A 17,575-nucleotide genomic window follows, 5' to 3' on the forward strand; every position below is an offset into this window, starting at 1 on the left:
TTAAGTGGATTCAATAGGATTGGCTACTAAGGCACGAGGTGATTGGGTGGCACGTCTCACCACTCTGAGGAGATTCTGACTTCACAAGAGTTGCCCACCCTTTGTGAATTTGCCACAGCTTTATAGGCAGTTTTACCTTGCCAGCGATGGATGTTCCTTTATGGGCCATGCCCTCAAAGTCTGGGATCAGTTTAATGCCTGTCTCGAACTGATGGTGGAGACAGGCCTATTAGACTATCTGTGTTTGTTATGATGCTCACGGTATAGACCGTAACTGGCATCGGTATGTGGTAAATTAATATTGTTACAGTTGGTAAGTTCAATAAAGCTGTGGCCTTGCCCCAATTCCAACTTAAACAAGTCTGTGTGTCTTTTCTGGGGGGCAAGGTCTTGTGTTCGTTCGTTAGAACTGGTCAAAATATTTTTTTATATATTTTTATTATTAGTGGTAGGCATAGTATCATGCAGATGGTAAAGAACTCAAAAAAAAAAGTTAAACCCTGGAGGATATGCGGCCGATGTCTAGATGGGTTCCTTCGTAGCCATGGATATAGAGCCATCCTATTGTCTTTTTCATTTCTAATTTGTATCAGAGGTTAGGTATTATATATTTCAGACTGGCTTAGCAATAGGTGATTCCTTCATTTATATTTGTGTTCTTCTCACAGAGACATCCAGTGAGAAAATGAGGATGGTTCCTCTATCGCTGCTGCTAGTGGCCGTTCTGCTCAACTTTACAGGGGCTCTTCTACCCCCCGAAAACCTGAAAAGTGAGTACATCATAATCTGTATTCTGTAACACTATTATTCTCATATAATACATTTTTATTTTACATACTTTAGCCTGCCTTCTTCTCCTTCCTTCCTTCCTTCCTTCCTTCCTCCTTTTCATACCTTCTCTGGTCCTTATTCTCTCCAATCTTTTCTTTCTTCCTTCCTTCCTTCCTTTCTTTTTTTCTTCTCCTTCCTCTCTCCTATCTCTCCTTCTTTTCCTTTTCTTCTTTTTTTCCATCATTTTTTTTCTTCTTCTCCATCCTTCCTCCTATCTTTCCTTCTTTTTCTTTCTTTCTCCTGTCTTTCCTTCTTCTGCTTCCTTCCTTCCTCCTTTCTTTCCTTCATCTTCCTTCCTCCTGTCTTTCCTTCTTCTCCTTCCTTCCTTCCTCCTGTCTTTCCTTCTTCTCCTTCCTTCCTTCTTCCTGTCTTTCCTTCTTCTTCTTCCTTCCTCTTGTCTTTCTTTCTTCTCCTTCCTTCCTGCTGTCTTTCCTTCTTCTCCTTCCTTCCTCCTGTCTTTCCTTCTTCTCCTGCCTTCCTCCTCTCTTTCCTTCTCTTCCTTTTATCCTCCTATCTTCCCTTCTGCACATTCCTTTCACCTATCTTCCCTTCTTTTCATTTCTTCTTCCTTTCCTAGCTTTCCTTCTTCTGCTTCCTTCCCCCTATCTTTCATTCTCCTTCCTTCCTCTTATCTTCCCTTCTTGTCCATCTTTCCTCCCTCCTATCTTTCCTTCTTTTCCTTTCTTCCTCCTATCTTTCCTTCTTCTCTTTCCTTCCTTCTATCTTTCCCTCTTTTTCTTCCTCCCTCCTATCTTTCCTTCTTCTCCTTCCATCCTCCTATCTTCCCTTCTTCTTCTTTCCACCCTCCTATCTTTCCTTCTTTTCACATTCTTCCTCCTATCTTCCCTTCTTTTCCTTTCTTCCTCCTATCCTTCTTCTGCTTCCTTCCTTCTATCCTTCCTTCTTCCCCTTCCTTCCTCCTATTTTTCCTTCTTCTCCTTCCTTACTCTATTGTAGCTTTCCTTCCTTCTACTCTCCCATTTTCCTGTTTTCCTTTCCTTTCTTTCTCACATTCTTCTTCCTTTTCCCTTCCCCTGTTTGTGAAGGTTTCAGAATTCCTATTTAGACTTTATTTTGTCTTTGAAAACGTCAAAGCTTTTCAGGTTCCAAACTCCAACTGTCTACTTAATCTAAATGCAGTGCAGCCTTTTCTGTCACACTGTCTGCTAATCCCCCCAGCATTTCTTTACTGTGGGAAAAATTCTGACTCTTCTAACTCTGTGAATGACACTGAGCAGTTTTATAAGGCAATAAGTTTAAATAAATAAGCCATAACGGTTGTTATTTTCAATGGCAAAGCATTCATGAGCTGAAAATAATTATCTTGATGGCAATTAGTGCATGTGCTATAGCTTAGTGAATTGAGCCAGATATCTTCTGAGTGTGTATAACATTATCACATCACTGCAACCTGTAGATAAAAACATAATTAGCCACAGGGCTCTGTGTTTGATACTATTACAGGTACTCAGTTGCCAGAAGACAGCCCTCAATGCTGAACTGTGTGTTGCTATACATGGTCTGCTTGCTTGGTATGCTATACACAAGGCCACATGCAGATAATTGTTTTTCGTCTAGCCAGGTGGATGGAGGAATCCCCCCTTGAGGACATTGTATATACTCATCAACAGCTGGAGCTAATTGGCTGCATATTCTTTTGACAAAAGTCAGCTAAGGCTGGCCATACATTATACAATTTTCTTACAATTTTCTGTACAATTTAGCTATATCTCGAAGTTTATGACCTCAATTCTAGCAGTGCAAATCCTACCATACAATAAGGTGCATTTGTGACTAATATAAAATAATTACTCCTGTGTGTTTTAATGTGCTACAGTGGAAAAAGAGGGGTCACCCCCTTATGTGAACCATATATCCAATGCTCAAACTCAAATACAATACTGTGCAATTCTCAAATATTCAAGCTTCTTAGTGACATACCAATCCTTTACAGAATTAAATATAAATAAATAATTGTGCAAAATTTACGAAATTAATAAGGTGCACACATATAAATCAATAAAGTGCTTCTGTGCCCTGTGCAAATTATCCACTCAGGTTATCCACTCAAAGTCCAGTGCATGTATAACCTATAATGTCCCAGTGAAGTAATCACAACCATGCAGGGGAGCAGTGATGGTGGGTATCTCCTAGACACTCGTGCAGGGATGGCCGGAGTTGGAGCTTACCAGATGTAGTTGATCCCTGTTACCATATGGCAACCTGGATCATATAATGCTTGTTTAAATACTCCAGTATCAGGGTACACTCTTGTCCACTCTCCTGGGTATCAGGGTGACCTGTATATCTCAGGGTGGGTTTTAAAACAAAAACAAGGGACTCCTCATGGTGTAGTATTTTCATAAGTCAAAACCATTTATTAAGCAGGTCTGTCCGCCACTTGACAGACCTGCTTTCTTCTTGGTCTCACCTATCTTTATCTTGGTTCGGTAGGATCACTGCTGTTCGTATGACTTATCTCCCTAAACTGTTGTACTATTTTCGTGTGTTACCGGTTCCAATTCCTTCCCATATCTTGCGTAATCATCAGCATAAAATTCTGAAATTTATTTGGGGTTCTTCTAGACCCCGCATTAACAAATGCATCCTGTATGCTCGTAGGATTTCTGGAGGGTTTTCTGACTCCCCCCAAAAAAGACCTGCACCCTTGCCTTCTTCATTCTCTTCGCCTTTGGGTTTCTGTTAAATATTCGGCCAATTTGATTTCTCCCCACTTGCCTCTATTACGGTTCTTTCCTTGCCCTATGTTTCCACCTGGCTTTGATAACCCACGGCAGTTTTCTTGGTGGGTGGATCACAGCTTTGTAGATGTCCACTCGTTATTCACCCCTACGAGGAATACTCCCTTTTGGGGCCCTTCGCTCCTCGCATGATATCCCCTTGCAGGAGCATTATCGATATATGCAACTCTAAAATTTCCTTCAGCAACTCATTAAACATAAGCCTTTACCCTATACGCTCACGCCATTTGAAAGCCTCTGCAGGGCACGACCCCACTCACCGGGACTCATATCCCTCCTATATGCCTCTATTGTTTCTTGCGATACGCCCCCTTTTACTGTCTACCATTCCAACTGGGAACTGGAATTGGGGGGTACGTTGGACAGGGAAGACTGGCAGCACATGACAGCAGCTCTCTCAATATGTTCTCGTAATATTTTAATTCTGGAAAACGCATATAAGGTGTTTTGCAGATGGTGTTATACCCCAGCTATGCTGGCTAAATTTATACTTGCATATTCTCCCTTGTGTTTCCGTGGATGCACTCAGGAGGGGACCATGACGCATATTTGGTGGAGATGCCCCAAGGTACGCAGACTATGGATCAGGATCTATGCTGTGCTCCGTAATATTTTTCAGGTCACTTATGAGGGACCCGTATGAGGCACTTCTCTGTAAGCCTATACCTGACCCGTAAGCAACGTCAGTTGGCCCAGCATTTGTTTACAGCTACGAAATTGACGATAGCCCGATCCTGGAAGACCCCGTTGCTTAGCTTTGAGTCGGTCAAAAATCGTATGAATGATATTCTAATTGATGAAAAATTGACCGCTATAGCCTCCGATTCTCATGACAAATTTCTTAAGGTGTGGGACCCCTGGATTTCGAATGTTGCCCCTTCCAGATTTCAGACCACTCTTCTCTCCATTTAATGCCCCCTGGGCGCTCGCCCCGCAGGACCCGTTCTCCCTTCCTCTTCCCCACCCTCCTCTTTGTCTTCTTCTATTGTCGTCTTTTTCTTTGTTTGTCTCCCTTTCTCATTTCTTCTTTCCTCTCTTTTTCCTTTGTCTCTTTGTGCCGCTCTTTCTTTTTGCTCGGTACTTTCAGACCATGACTACATCTGATCAATGGAACACCCTAGGATTTCTCCTCCTGTTGTTTTTATTGCATTATATGCCACTAGGGGGATTTTTGATCCCCGTCTAACAACTTTTTGCTGACAAATTTCACCTAGTTTACAATATTTTCAGTTTGGCTCACGCCCTATGTTTGTATCTTGTTTTGCTGCTACCTGTTCCATATGTTCCATTTTTCGTATTGTATGCACATACCTTGCTTTGATGTATGTTTATACCTTTTCTTTAATAAAAACTTTTGTACAAGAATATTTGAGAATTGCACAATATTTTATTTGAGTTTGAGCATTGGATATATGGTTCACATAAGGGGGTGACCCCTCTTTTTCCACTGTAGCACATTAAAACGCACAGGAGTAATTATTTTATATTAGTTACAAATGCACCTTAATGTATGGTAGGATTTGCGCTGCTAGAATTGAGGTCATAAACTTCGAGATATACAGTAGCTATATTGTTCGCCCATCTGGTGGATGTGTAGCAGCTGCAATCCTGTATATTTCCATACATTTATATATTTATTATTTATTTGCTAATATATTTGGCGCGAGTGTTATTCCCACTATTGGCATTCTGTACAATTTTCCTAGAAATTTACCTTCAACTATGTAGTACAAAGGCCTACCTAATTGGATACATGTGAAAGTGTTGTTTAGCTTTGACCTCATATTATGTAGTTTGTGGTAAATCTAACAGAAAATTGAACATGTATGACCAGCCTAAGCAATCAGTTTCTGATGAGTTGGGGAGCCCACATACTGATTGGAAGCCAGCCAGTCGATCTTTCGACTTTGATCAGTGTATGGCCAGCTTTCCTTGAACACACGTTGGACCATAGATCACAATCTTAACAAGAGCCTCCTGGTTTTAAATGAGATGTTTATCAGCACGCATGACAGCCAGGTGTCACCTTAGTACCTTACACTGTCATTTTGGTGGATGGTCTGTTGTACATTTGCCAGTTGATGAAAATTGCTCTTATGCCTGTCTTTGTTCTGCAGAAATCTCAGAAGAGGGAAGAAAGTACATCACTGAACAGTTTGAGAATGCTGTGAATGGAGTGCGACAGATGAAACAGCTCATGGATCAAACTGGAGAAGAGCATCAGAAGATCCTTCGCACGCTGGAGGAGACCAAGAAGAACAAGGAGGTAATTGATTCACTTCTTTTATCTATCACGTCTTTACATTGGGGATCTTGAGACTACATTTTAGGCTTTCTCTGTTGATGTCTACTGCAGCATGATACAAGCCTCTTGAAGGGTTTAACTTTACAAAAACCGCACGGGGTGGTTGTAGATAAAAACAAACTGTGCAGCTCTGATTTAGGTTGGCTAATGCCCTTGCTATACAGGTGCAGGGCATTTACAAACCTCCCAAAGCCTGACTCGAATGACTTCCAGGATGTTGCAAGGACGTCGCTAAGCGAGATCACATTTTTACTGCTCATCTCCACCATTACAGGAATGAGCTTTTTCCTTGATTTAAACCCCCTCACTTGCTATATCTCACCCCATGATGCAGTAGCTCTGAGCTCAACACTTGAGATCTCACTCCTGTGATGGAGGAGGTGACTAGACCTCACTTTGCAATGCCCTAGCAATGTCCAAGGCGTATTCCAGTCAGGCCTCTGGAGGTATGTAAATGACCTACACCTTAAACAAGAGCATTATTCAACTTTATAGATGAATGCTGGCGCGGCACTACAAAAATCTATATATCTATGTATAGGACTGTAATACACCTCCCTCTGCTGTGGGTGGTATTGGTATAGTTAGGATATTCCTGTGAAGTGATGTGACTATGCACTATGTCACAAATTAAAATGTGTGGTAAATGACTGGCATGGAGCTACAAAACACCTCCCTTGGAAATGATAAATGAATAAATGAACAAAATCGTTCATGACGTAATGACGTGATAGTGTGCTTTACCTTATATCAAACTGATAGTAAGCTCAACTAAAAAACACCTCCCTCCCTTAAAGGGATAGAATATATGCAATATCCTTCAATTTATATCCAGTGATCAAAATGTGAATAAAAATCATAAGATGAAAATACATAAAATAAACTCCAAATCCCTCCCCCCTACATAAATACATATAACCAATATTTCAAACAATGAGTTTTGATGCACCAATAACAAGTAACAGTCTCTGTCTTAAACATAGTCTTTAGGTGTGCAAAATAAACGTGCTGCTTCCATACAGACGTAAAAGTGCTTTCACTCATGCTCCCCCCGCACAAACTGCACTCCCCAGAAATTAAGACCCCCTATAGAGTCAAAAGGCACTGTATAAAGATGACTCCTCTGATTCCTGGCAGTGTAACGGGGTTCTTCCTCACTCCTCTTTACAGTTTTCTATTATGCATCAGTACTGGAACAATAAAGGATGAAATGGACAAGCTTCCATAGTGTTATACCTTAAAATGTATTTGTTAAAAAGTTAAAATTGCACTTATAGCAAATAAAGGAGTATGGAGCTTTAACACAACCACTGTCCCAGATGCTCTGTGCTCCACGGACCAGAAATTCCAAAACTGGGATTGACACAATGATGCACATGACTCCATTCCACGCGTTTCAGCAATATGATGTCACCAGGAGTCGCAGAGTTTGTTTTTATTTACATGCGTCCCTTATCTACATTGGCAGCTGAACTATTGCTTTAACTTATTTCTTTTTTATTCTTAGGATGCTTTGAAGCAGGCTCTAGAGTCCGAACAGCAGCTCTCTGAGACCCAGGAAATTTGCAATGACACAATGCTGGCACTGTGGGAGGAATGTAAGCCTTGCCTCAAACAGACCTGTGTCAGGTTCTACTCCAAGACCTGCAGAAGCGGATCAGGGCTGGTTGGACGTCAGGTGAATTCATGTCTTCACTTTTATTACAATACAGAATCCAAATAGTTCTGGAGCACACACAGTCAGTTTTTCCAAGGCAAAGGGCCATGTTTATTAACCTTCAGGAACCAGAATATATACTTCACTATTATGGTTTCTCTGTGTTTTTGAAAGAAAAAGTATCATAGGATAGTGGCCTTTGCACTGGTATGTTATCAGTGCATATACTGTACATGGTCCTCATACAATTTCTACTATTTTTGGATGACCAGCTTTGGGTACTATAGTGAGTGCCCAAATGAGTGAGATTAAATGAACTGTCCAGAATTGAAAATTAATCTTTGAGATGTATAAAGGGAGTCCAGTTTACCTGCTTAGTGTTTCCGTTGTTAATCCAGGCCTAACTGTAGGCCAGCTCTGCATATTGTGGGGAACAATGGTGGGCATATCAGCTGTATATCCCCTGCAAGTGCACAGAGGCCTCTGAGATCCTTAGTCCTTAGAACCTCAGTGGTTGGATGACAGCCAGGGTACTTTTAGTGAATGAAAGCACCCTGGCCATGTCCTGAATCTGTGGACAGTATTTCATATTAACCATCATAGTTTAGGTGCAGAGTCTGGAGGAATCATTGTGTCCAGAAGAGCTCCTGTTTCCTCTAAGGATCTGCTAGCCACCAAGGAATTTCAGTCAATTTCACCCAGCGGCCCTTTTCCCACTTAATGCCAATAACTGAGGTCAGTGAACCACCAATATAAAAAAGGGCCCTTCTGCCTTTGAACACCAATGTAATGAGGGCATTTACATCAACTACCAATCACCAGTGTAATGTGGAATAGATACTGGAAATAGTAACAGGGAAATCTACACTGACCACCAATGTAACAGAATTACAGTGATCACCAATGTAACTGGATAATTTACACTGATCACTAATGAATGAGGTGCATTTTTACTTATAAGGGGAGAATTTACAGTGAACACCTATAAAAGATACATTTACAGTGACAACTGATGTAACAAGGTTATTTACACAAACTATCAACTTAAAGAGATATTAAAGTCTTGTATTTTTTTTTTTTTGTTTAAAAATAGCAAACATGTCATACTTACCTGCTCTGTGCTCTGGGTCCCTCGCTGGCGCTCTTGGCTCCACCCTCCTGCCTGAGTGCCCGCATAGCAAGCATCTTACTATGGGGGCACCTGAGCCGAGCCCTTCTCTGTGTGTCCATTCAGAAATGGAGCCACAGCTTGTCTCTGCCCCTCCCTCTCCTCATTGGCTCACTGAATTTGCAATACAGCAGCGGGAGCCAATGGTGCACCGCTGCTGTCTCTGCCAATGAGGAGGGAGAGTCCCAGAGAGCCGAGTTTCTTGTGCAACATTGCTGGATAAAGATCTGCATTTAGAACCACTTTAAGGGGGAATTCACACTGAACACCAAGGTACCAGGGGAATTTATAATGTAGGACACTATATACCATGCTGTGTTTTTCCCATACGGAATCCCACTAATCAGATTCAGAGCTGCTGTGCAAGTTTGTGGAGTTTTGTGAACATTGGACATGCTACACATACCTTTGGCAGAGGCTCCAGTGCATTACTTTGCCCAGGGGCCCATGATGGTATTAAGATGGCTCTGCTTCTCTGGGATGGCGAGTTGGCGAGCCCAGATCCTGGGTTGCCGACCCGCCATCCCAGAGCATCAGCGTTGTGAATAAAGCCAGCAGTAGAGAAAGCAAGGGGCTGTGGAGCAGAGCTGCATACACCAATGCTTTCTGCATATAAAGGAAAAATAGTCCTACTATTTAGGACTATCTACAGCGCTTGCTAAAACAGTATAAATATATTAAATATTCTTACGAATATAAGTGCAAAAGTGCAAATACTGTGCCAATTAGTTAATCCAAAATTTGTAAATTTATAAATATTTCAATAAAAGTCAAAAGTGCAAAATCATAAAAGTCATAAAAATCAGAAAACCAATGTTCAGTGTTTGTTCCTTTTCCTGGGACCTGTGCAAGTGCTCACAAAATTCAATGAGTGACAAATAAAATGCAGGTGCTGGGTGCCTTCTTCCCGTGCAGCAATTTATAAATTGGGTGACTTACCGAATATAGTGGGCCTCATATACCTTATAGTATTGCGGCCAATCTCACTTATTGGTAAGTCCCCTTTAAGATCCTCCTGTGCCGATGGTTGTTTTCTTCCTTATTCCTCCATGAGGCAGCTCATGATGTAGGATTTAAAAGGATAAAAAGCTCCAGATAGTGTATTATTTTTTATAAAGCGATTTATTCAAGTAGCAAGTAAAAAGTATGTCAGCCACCAGTTTAAGCAGATCCCGCAAGAATCCCGCTATGATAGTATCCGTGACAGTCAAACAGTACCATGCAGAGTGGCGAGCGGAGGTAATTCCGGCTTGCGTTCCAAATGGGTGTCACGTATCATGTTGTGTGGTCCACGTCCTGACGCGTTTCGTCACATCCGGTGACGTTTTCAAAGGGTATTCAAAGGGCTTTCTGCATATACCTGTGATACCAAATGCACTCTGCCTGGTACAGCAAAAGCACACCATACCTGAATGGAAGGCTATTATTAAAGGTACGTTTATTACTAAAATCGTAGTGTATATATGGGCATATCTGTTCTGTAGTCACTGGGCTACTTTCAAACTGATCAGTGCCTTAGCCCCTTTCACACAATTGGTCCGACTCAATAGGACCCTCCATTTACCTCTATGGAGTGGCAGATGTAAATGGACTTGTGTCCATTTACACCCACCTACCTCCAATCTGATACCACTAAAAAAACAGAAGGGGATCCGTCCCCTTCCGTCTGAGCGGGCCGTAGAGTAGTGTGGGCAGTGTATGTGTTTGCTCTGCATATGCAGAGTGGACACGGACCTGTCATCCGCCCGCTCTGCTCATTGTGGCCTGCGACCGGTTACCAAGTCGCTTAAGTGGCCCTCGCTGTTCAAAAGGCTGGGCACCCCTGGTCTAAATACTTGGGACATGTGTTGTACTCCCTCTCCTTTTGTTTTCCCCACAGTTCTCTAGCTGCATGTACTGCCAATTCCTGGCTGTCAAAAACTTTTTCTACTTACACAGGAATAGATCTTTTTGCTTCTATGTAAACTAACGGTTACAGAACAGCATCTGCAGTGTCGATAAAAGTTATGACTCAGCATGCTATTATTGCTTCATTGTAACTTAGCTGATTCATTCATAGCAAATGCGAAGGGATGACCTTTGCTCTAAATATAATGTCAATAAAAGCAAGTTATAAAATAAACAGGGGTTGATTTACTAAAACTGGAGAACGCACAATCTGGTGCAGTTGTGTATGGCATCCAATCAGCTTCTAAATTCAGCTTGTTCAATTATGCTTTGAAAAAAAAACAAAAAAAAAACTCGAACTTGGTTTGTGTGCAGAGCTGCACTAGATTTTGCACTTTCCAGTTTTAGTAAATCAACCCCATTGTGTTTCTATTTAACCCCCTAATAACCCTACATTAATGTTTATCAGTTCAAATGAACCCCTTCTTTCCCTTATCTCATAAGCTAACATTTATATATATATATATATATATATATATATATATATATATATATATATATATATATATATATATATATATATATATATTTGTCTGTTTATCCTTTACAAAAATGGTAACAGTAAATAAAAAAAAGCCTTTATTTTATTTGTAAACCACTTTGCTATGCTTTGTAATAGAAACAGGCGAAATTATAGCATAAAATGCAAACTTTTTATCAACAGGACAGGACACTTTTTGCTTTAAAACTGATTCTAAGAAAATATGAAATGCTTACTTATAAACTTGTAACTGTTAAAAAATGTATTAAATTGACCAACAGCTCTCAACGTTTCCTGTTAACATTGAACTACGCTTTCATTTACTTATACATATAGTTTTAACCTGGCATCCTTGTTCCAGGCAGCAGGAAACAGATGGCATTTATCTCTGCCTGATTATGAGCAACAACATGAAATGATACAGCCTATAATGGAAAAGAAAATCTATATTTACTTCTAGAAATGTTGTGAAGCCTGAGAGTGGCTGAGAACATCAGGAATTAGGAATCGAGATGGAGACAAGGTGCTCTGTACCATAAAATAACATTTCTGATTGGAAGGAGAAAAACATATCGCCATCTTAGAGGAAACCTGTACTGAGAGCAAAACCAGATCACCACCTGAAAACTACAGTTGCATGGCTGTCCACAGGGCCAAGACAAATTGGGGACAGTAGGGGCACGTGCCCTGGGCACAGTCTTTCCATGTGGAAGGGATGAGCAGGTCCAGTTTGAATCAGTTCCTGAGTCTTTTTCCCCTTGGGTACTGGATAACCTTGTCAAAACACTGGCTGTCCATTACTTTAACACTTTCTGAGACCCAGACAAAGAATGCTGTTTAGGAAAGTCAGAGATTTGAATATTGCTTTTGGATCCATTCCTCAAATATCTGAAGCCATTGAATCAGACAGACAGTCAGGAAACTAGTATTACCTTTCCAGGAGATGCCAGCAATGGCAGCACCCATAAATCATCAGGACAGGTCTCCTGTAATTTAAACTGATTTGTAGTGTATTTTGATCATTGTGATCATTTTATCGGTGGTGAATAGGTCTGTGATAGCTAGGCTCACGGAGGGCCCTCAGAGTGGATCCCATCAAAATTCTGGAGATAGATGAGGAGCACCATGCTTGAGAGCAGTGATCACTTTATTAGTGTAGGTATGTATGTATTAGTGTATGACGAAAAAGATATCTTATAAGCTTTGAGATTTGGGGCTTCTTCTTGAGGCTTTTGGTTTTGGAAGAAAAACACATCCCAAACTGACCTCTCAAATGATGTGACGCCCATGTCTGCTGTCACCCCTACTGACATCTTGCCTGGTTTTGCTCAAGGTTCGGCATCGAAGGCTATCTTGATTGGCAGGCCCAGGATGAGGTATCTTGTGAATATGATCATGTGCAGAAGGCAAGACACTAGTCATCAGCATTGCCTATAGTCTCTTTATGTGGAGGTGGCCATCTTGCTGGAGGTGGGGCTTTTGTTTCCTCATGTCAAAGCCTTCGGTAATGACAGCAGTGAGCAGCACATTTGATCACCAAATCTCACTCCTTAGGCCCCGTACACACGTACCGATCGTCGGCCGAACAATCGGCCGTCTTTTGTCCAGGGCTGTCGTGTCTGTTGAAAACTGCAAAAGACTGCACACGAATTTTGTCAGCCAACAACAGCCGACTGCAGAAGTGATGTCATGTGATGGTTAACTTTCCTTGTCTTTTTTCTTTTCTGAGCATGCCCAGTCTTGCTAATTTGCTGTCTGTCGGCCGAAATCTGTACTGACTGGCGAACAATCGGCCGTTCTGGTGTTGGCCAACAAAAATTTTAATGGTTGCACGACAGATTCTGTTCGGCCAAAAATGCGCTGTCGGCTGTCGGAAGCATCATACTAACAAGCCTACAATCGGCCGATCGGTCGCCGGCCGAATATTTACGGCCGACAATCGGTACGTGTGTACGGGGCATTAGATTTCACACTGTGGATATACAGCCATGAGGCTGTTGGCTGTAGGTACCTAAGTTTCCTCACATACCAAGAAATGGACAGCTGTTTTTCAGTCAGAATTCCAAATAAAAAGTTGTTTTTTTAGGTTAGTGATTAGGCACAATTAACATTTCTAAAGTTTCCCTATAACAGCTAAAATTTACTTTTTGTGTTTAGTTCCACTTGTATTCTTCCCAACATCCAAGGCATGCTGAGAATATACACTGAGATGCACATTATTATTTTTAGAGACATGCTAGCAAGCAGAAGAGGAACATTTATTGCAGAAGAGACATAGAAAGTCTCTCTACAAAAGGCTACCTACTTGTATTCTCATCCTTACCCAACAGGTGGAGTCACAGATGCCATTTTATTTTTTCCCACATTCTCCCTATGTGATTTTTCTAAAAATATAATTTTGTTTACAGAACTCAACATCTCAAGCCAAATTTTACAAATACAACAGAAGAAGTCAGAGAAGTGACACCTCCATCTTCCTTTTCTTCTGTTGTGTTCAAATAGCTTAATTCAATGTTTCAATAAAAACGCCAATCAGATTGCACCTTACTGCAAACTGAACCGGGTGGTGATTCAACAAAAATCTAAGAAAAAACATGTTTTAATGGAATGAAAATGACTGTGTTCCTTTCTTCTTACAGCTGGAAGACTTCTTGAACAGATCTTCACCCTTTGCCATTTGGGTCAATGGAGAGAGACTAGACACTCTAAATAAGCAAGATGAGCAGCAGCACATGGCATTGGAGGATCTTGAAGATGGCTACAGTATTGTAGAAGACAGCGTGCATGAGCTCTTCCAGGACAGCATGAAGGCTTTTGACCACATGAAGCCATTATTCAGCAAACCTTTCCATGGCTTTAGTTTTCCCCAGTGGGAACCATTCCCCTTCCAGAGAATCAGCACTCCGGTCTCCGCCATGCGTATCCGCAAGGAACGCTCCCCTTCGTTTGAACCTTTTTTCACCAGCAATTTTGACTCTCTCTTCGAAGCTGCTCAGAAAATGATGGAGAGGCATCGCCAGATGATCCAGCAAGGACCCCGCTTTGATGGTGAGAGTTAGCCAGAAATGTATTTAAAGACCATCTCTAATTCATGAAATTTTCATAGGCTAAGAGCGCTTAATAGATGTTAATTTCTGCCATTTACTTCCTGCTTTCTTCAAACAGGATAAAAAGACATTTAGTCTTCCTGGATAGTACAGTTCCTGCTGTGATCCCAGCCCCTGGTGGCATCAGCGCGGCTCACATGACCGTCTCTTCAACAATCACATATATTTTTCTGCTGAAAACTCCATTGGGCGCCACACTGTGGGTTGTAAACTACGAACTACGGTGTGCCTAACCTGATGGAGTATAATGAAAAGAGCAGAAAGCAATATCTGCCCTCCATTTAAAAAAATCAGCCCTTAAAAAGAGTTATTTTTAACTGTTTTGGGCAAAAAAGAGAGTGAATGACTAAACAGCAGAGGTAAATGCTTACTAAGCACTATAAGGGTATGAAATGATGGTGCCCGGAGTTGGGCTTTATGTTTTTTGCCAATATTTACAGTATTATAGTGAAGCTGCAGTTTTGGTAATGGGTGCCTTTATGAAGAATGAACACAGATCAGTGACTAAGCATTAAAGCCCAACTCAAGCCAATACTTTCTGTTTCTTTTGGGAAAAATATTTCACATTTTTTTTTTGTTTTCATATAAATACCGGTAAGTTTTTTTGTTAGCCACACATTTTCTTGTTTAGAACCATAAAAAAAAAATACAATCTCATAATTGTGTAATATGCATAATAGAGTAGAGAATGTTTACCTCCTCGGCCTGTGTAGAGGTAGGCTAATGAGGAAGGAGTTACAATAGCCAATATAACATTAGAGTGAATTAGCAGCTTGGTGGTGTCATTGGTTAAGTAGGAGCAAATTTTGGAAAGGTTATAGAGGTGAAGGCAGCACCTGCTCTCTTTGTGATTTTACCCCTTTAATTCTTGTCTGTCTGTCCATTGCCTGCCCTAATGTTTACGTGTTGCTTGTTCCTGATTACTTTTTCAACCCATGGTTTGCCACTGTTGTGTTGATTTATTAAAACTGGAGAGTGCAAAATCTAGTGCAGCTGTACGTGGTAACCAATCAGCTTCTAACTTCAGCTTGCTCAGTTAGGCCCCTTTCATACTATCCGTCCATCGGACGGATTCCGTTTTTCTCAGCGGGGGATCGAGCCGCCGATCCCCCGCTGAGCAGGAGGATGACAGCTGTGTCTCCGCGCTGTGTGCGGAGACACAGCTGTCAGTTCCCCATGCATCTCTATGGGGGAAATCGGATGGGAACGGACCGTTGGTCCGTTCTCATCTGATCTCATCCGATCCGCTGGACGGGTGGAAAATAGGGTTTCCATCCGTCCAGATTTGACGGATTGGATCAGATGTCAGCGGACATGTCTCAGCTGACATCCGATGCCCCATAGGAATGCATGGGGGGGGCCGTTCAGATCCACCAAAAAAACGGACAGGCGGATCCGAATGGTCCGCCTGTGTGAAAGGGGCCCACGTCAAAATCTATCAGTTTTCCATCCGTTTTCCATCTGTTTTTCATCCATTTTTCATCAGTTTTTCATCCGTTTTTCGTCAGTTGTTATCCGTTTTTCATCCATTTTTCGTCAGTTGTTATCTGTTTTTCATCCATTGTCATCCGTTTTTCATCCATTGTCATCTATTTTTAATCCGTTGTCATCCGTTTTCATCCTTTGTCATCCGTTTTTCATCCCTTGTCATCCGTTTTTCGTCCGATCCGTTTTTTTGATGGATAAAAAATAGGGCATTCTTCCATTCAAAAAAACGGACATTGACGGAAGCGGATGAAAAAGGATGTTAACTGATGATCATCCGTTGTCATCCGTTTTTACATAGAGATAAATTGATGTCCGTTTTTCATCCGTCAACGGATGGATGAAAAACGGACAAACGGACAGCATGTGTGAAAGGGGCCTAAAGCTTTGACAAATCCTGGAAGCGGATTGGTTTCTGTGCAGAGCTGCACCAGATTTTATGAAAAATTACCAAACCCCAGGACATTTGTATGTGTAGATTTCATTTGCTGACCTTCCACTACCATTTGCTCTAAGATAATGAAAACCTTTAGCTTTGTGGTGTTGGATGCACTGGTCTAAAGGAATGTGGAAGTTAAAGAAAAGGCATTTGTAGTAATTGTGAGCAGGAGTGAACCAGGCAGTCTCTGTAGGAATCAATGAATAACTATTTATAAGTTAAACTATTTAACATTTGTAAATGGCAATTGTGATTGGTGCTGGTGATGGTAAAACAGATGAGTTTAACAAATATGATAAACAAGCTGAGACCTTGAATTCCCATTACAAGAAAGGGAGACACATATGTTGGGCTGTTTTATAAATGTTAAAAACTAAACCATAAAATAAGTTGCTCAAAAAGTTCCACCAAATAGTAAAGAATAATAATTTCCTTAGTGACAGCTCCACTCGCAAAATGTCCACATAAACATTATACATATTAATAATAATGGAAAACGTGTTGCGCTATCAATATGAGGTGCATAAATTCAATCAAGTAAGAAATTCACATATATCAAAAACTGTAAATAAAAATGTGTTAAAAAACATTCATAAATAATTCATCAGAAAAAAGAAAAGACGTGCTCTTAGGCAAAAAGTTCATTTTCATTTGTGTATCAACATAAATCCATATTTTAGTGTGCATAGCAAAATCTTCACATCCAAAAGTGTGTTTTATAAATGTTCCAAATCTTTAGATGAAGCTCAAATTCAGGGCAATTTTTAAAATAAACATGCTAGCTACTATTCAGCAAGTGGGGTGGGGGGGGGGGGCTAAGAATTATGCAAAATAGAGAAAATCAGTAGGTAAGCAATATCCATTTGCAACATTTTCATATTTGACTGGAATGCACTTTTTTTGTTGTTTTCTCAATAACCACTATGTATTTTTTTAAAATTTCTCTTCTTAGGGATGAATAATTCTACTGATGACAAAACAGTATGTCGGGAACTCAGACGGAATACTGCCGGCTGCCTAAAGATGAAGGACAAGTGTGAGAAATGCAAGGAAATTCTGGCAGTTGGTAAGTGTCTACATATGATGAGTGCCACCGTTAAGAGCAGTGACAGATGAACTCTGTCTGGTTGCTATGGGCTGCTTCCCTTTGCTTCGTTAAGGGATGAGTCAAAATGATATCTTAGGCTGCTTTCACACTGAACAGTTTTTCTTCCCCTTTTGCGTCAAGAAAATTGGAAGAAAAATTCATGACTATTAAATCCTGTGGAGTTCTTCACACTAGTCAGTTGCGGGCCAGTTGCATTTTTAAAAGTCCTGCATGCTGCTTTTTTAGTGCATTTTAGTGTAATAAAAAAATTGCATCAAAAATGCCCCTCCCCTCCAATGAAATGAA

The 17,575-nt window shown here is 40.9% G+C and overlaps 1 protein-coding gene across 1 annotated transcript in view; it reads left to right on the plus strand.

Moving 5' to 3' along the window:
* CLU (clusterin) overlaps positions 1–17,575 on the plus strand; it is a 66,111-nt gene that overhangs the window by 34,911 nt on the left and 13,625 nt on the right. The window contains exons 2-6 of the mRNA XM_082249636.1: positions 669–770; positions 5,711–5,859; positions 7,406–7,576; positions 13,791–14,199; positions 17,135–17,248. Of these exons, the coding sequence (XP_082105762.1) occupies positions 686–770; positions 5,711–5,859; positions 7,406–7,576; positions 13,791–14,199; positions 17,135–17,248 (928 nt within the window). The 5' untranslated portion in view covers positions 669–685. The remainder of the gene's footprint in view (positions 1–668; positions 771–5,710; positions 5,860–7,405; positions 7,577–13,790; positions 14,200–17,134; positions 17,249–17,575) is intronic.

Source organism: Pelophylax lessonae (assembly GCF_965119305.1).
Source record: "Pelophylax lessonae genome assembly, chromosome: 3".
Lineage (NCBI taxonomy): Eukaryota > Metazoa > Chordata > Amphibia > Anura > Ranidae > Pelophylax > Pelophylax lessonae.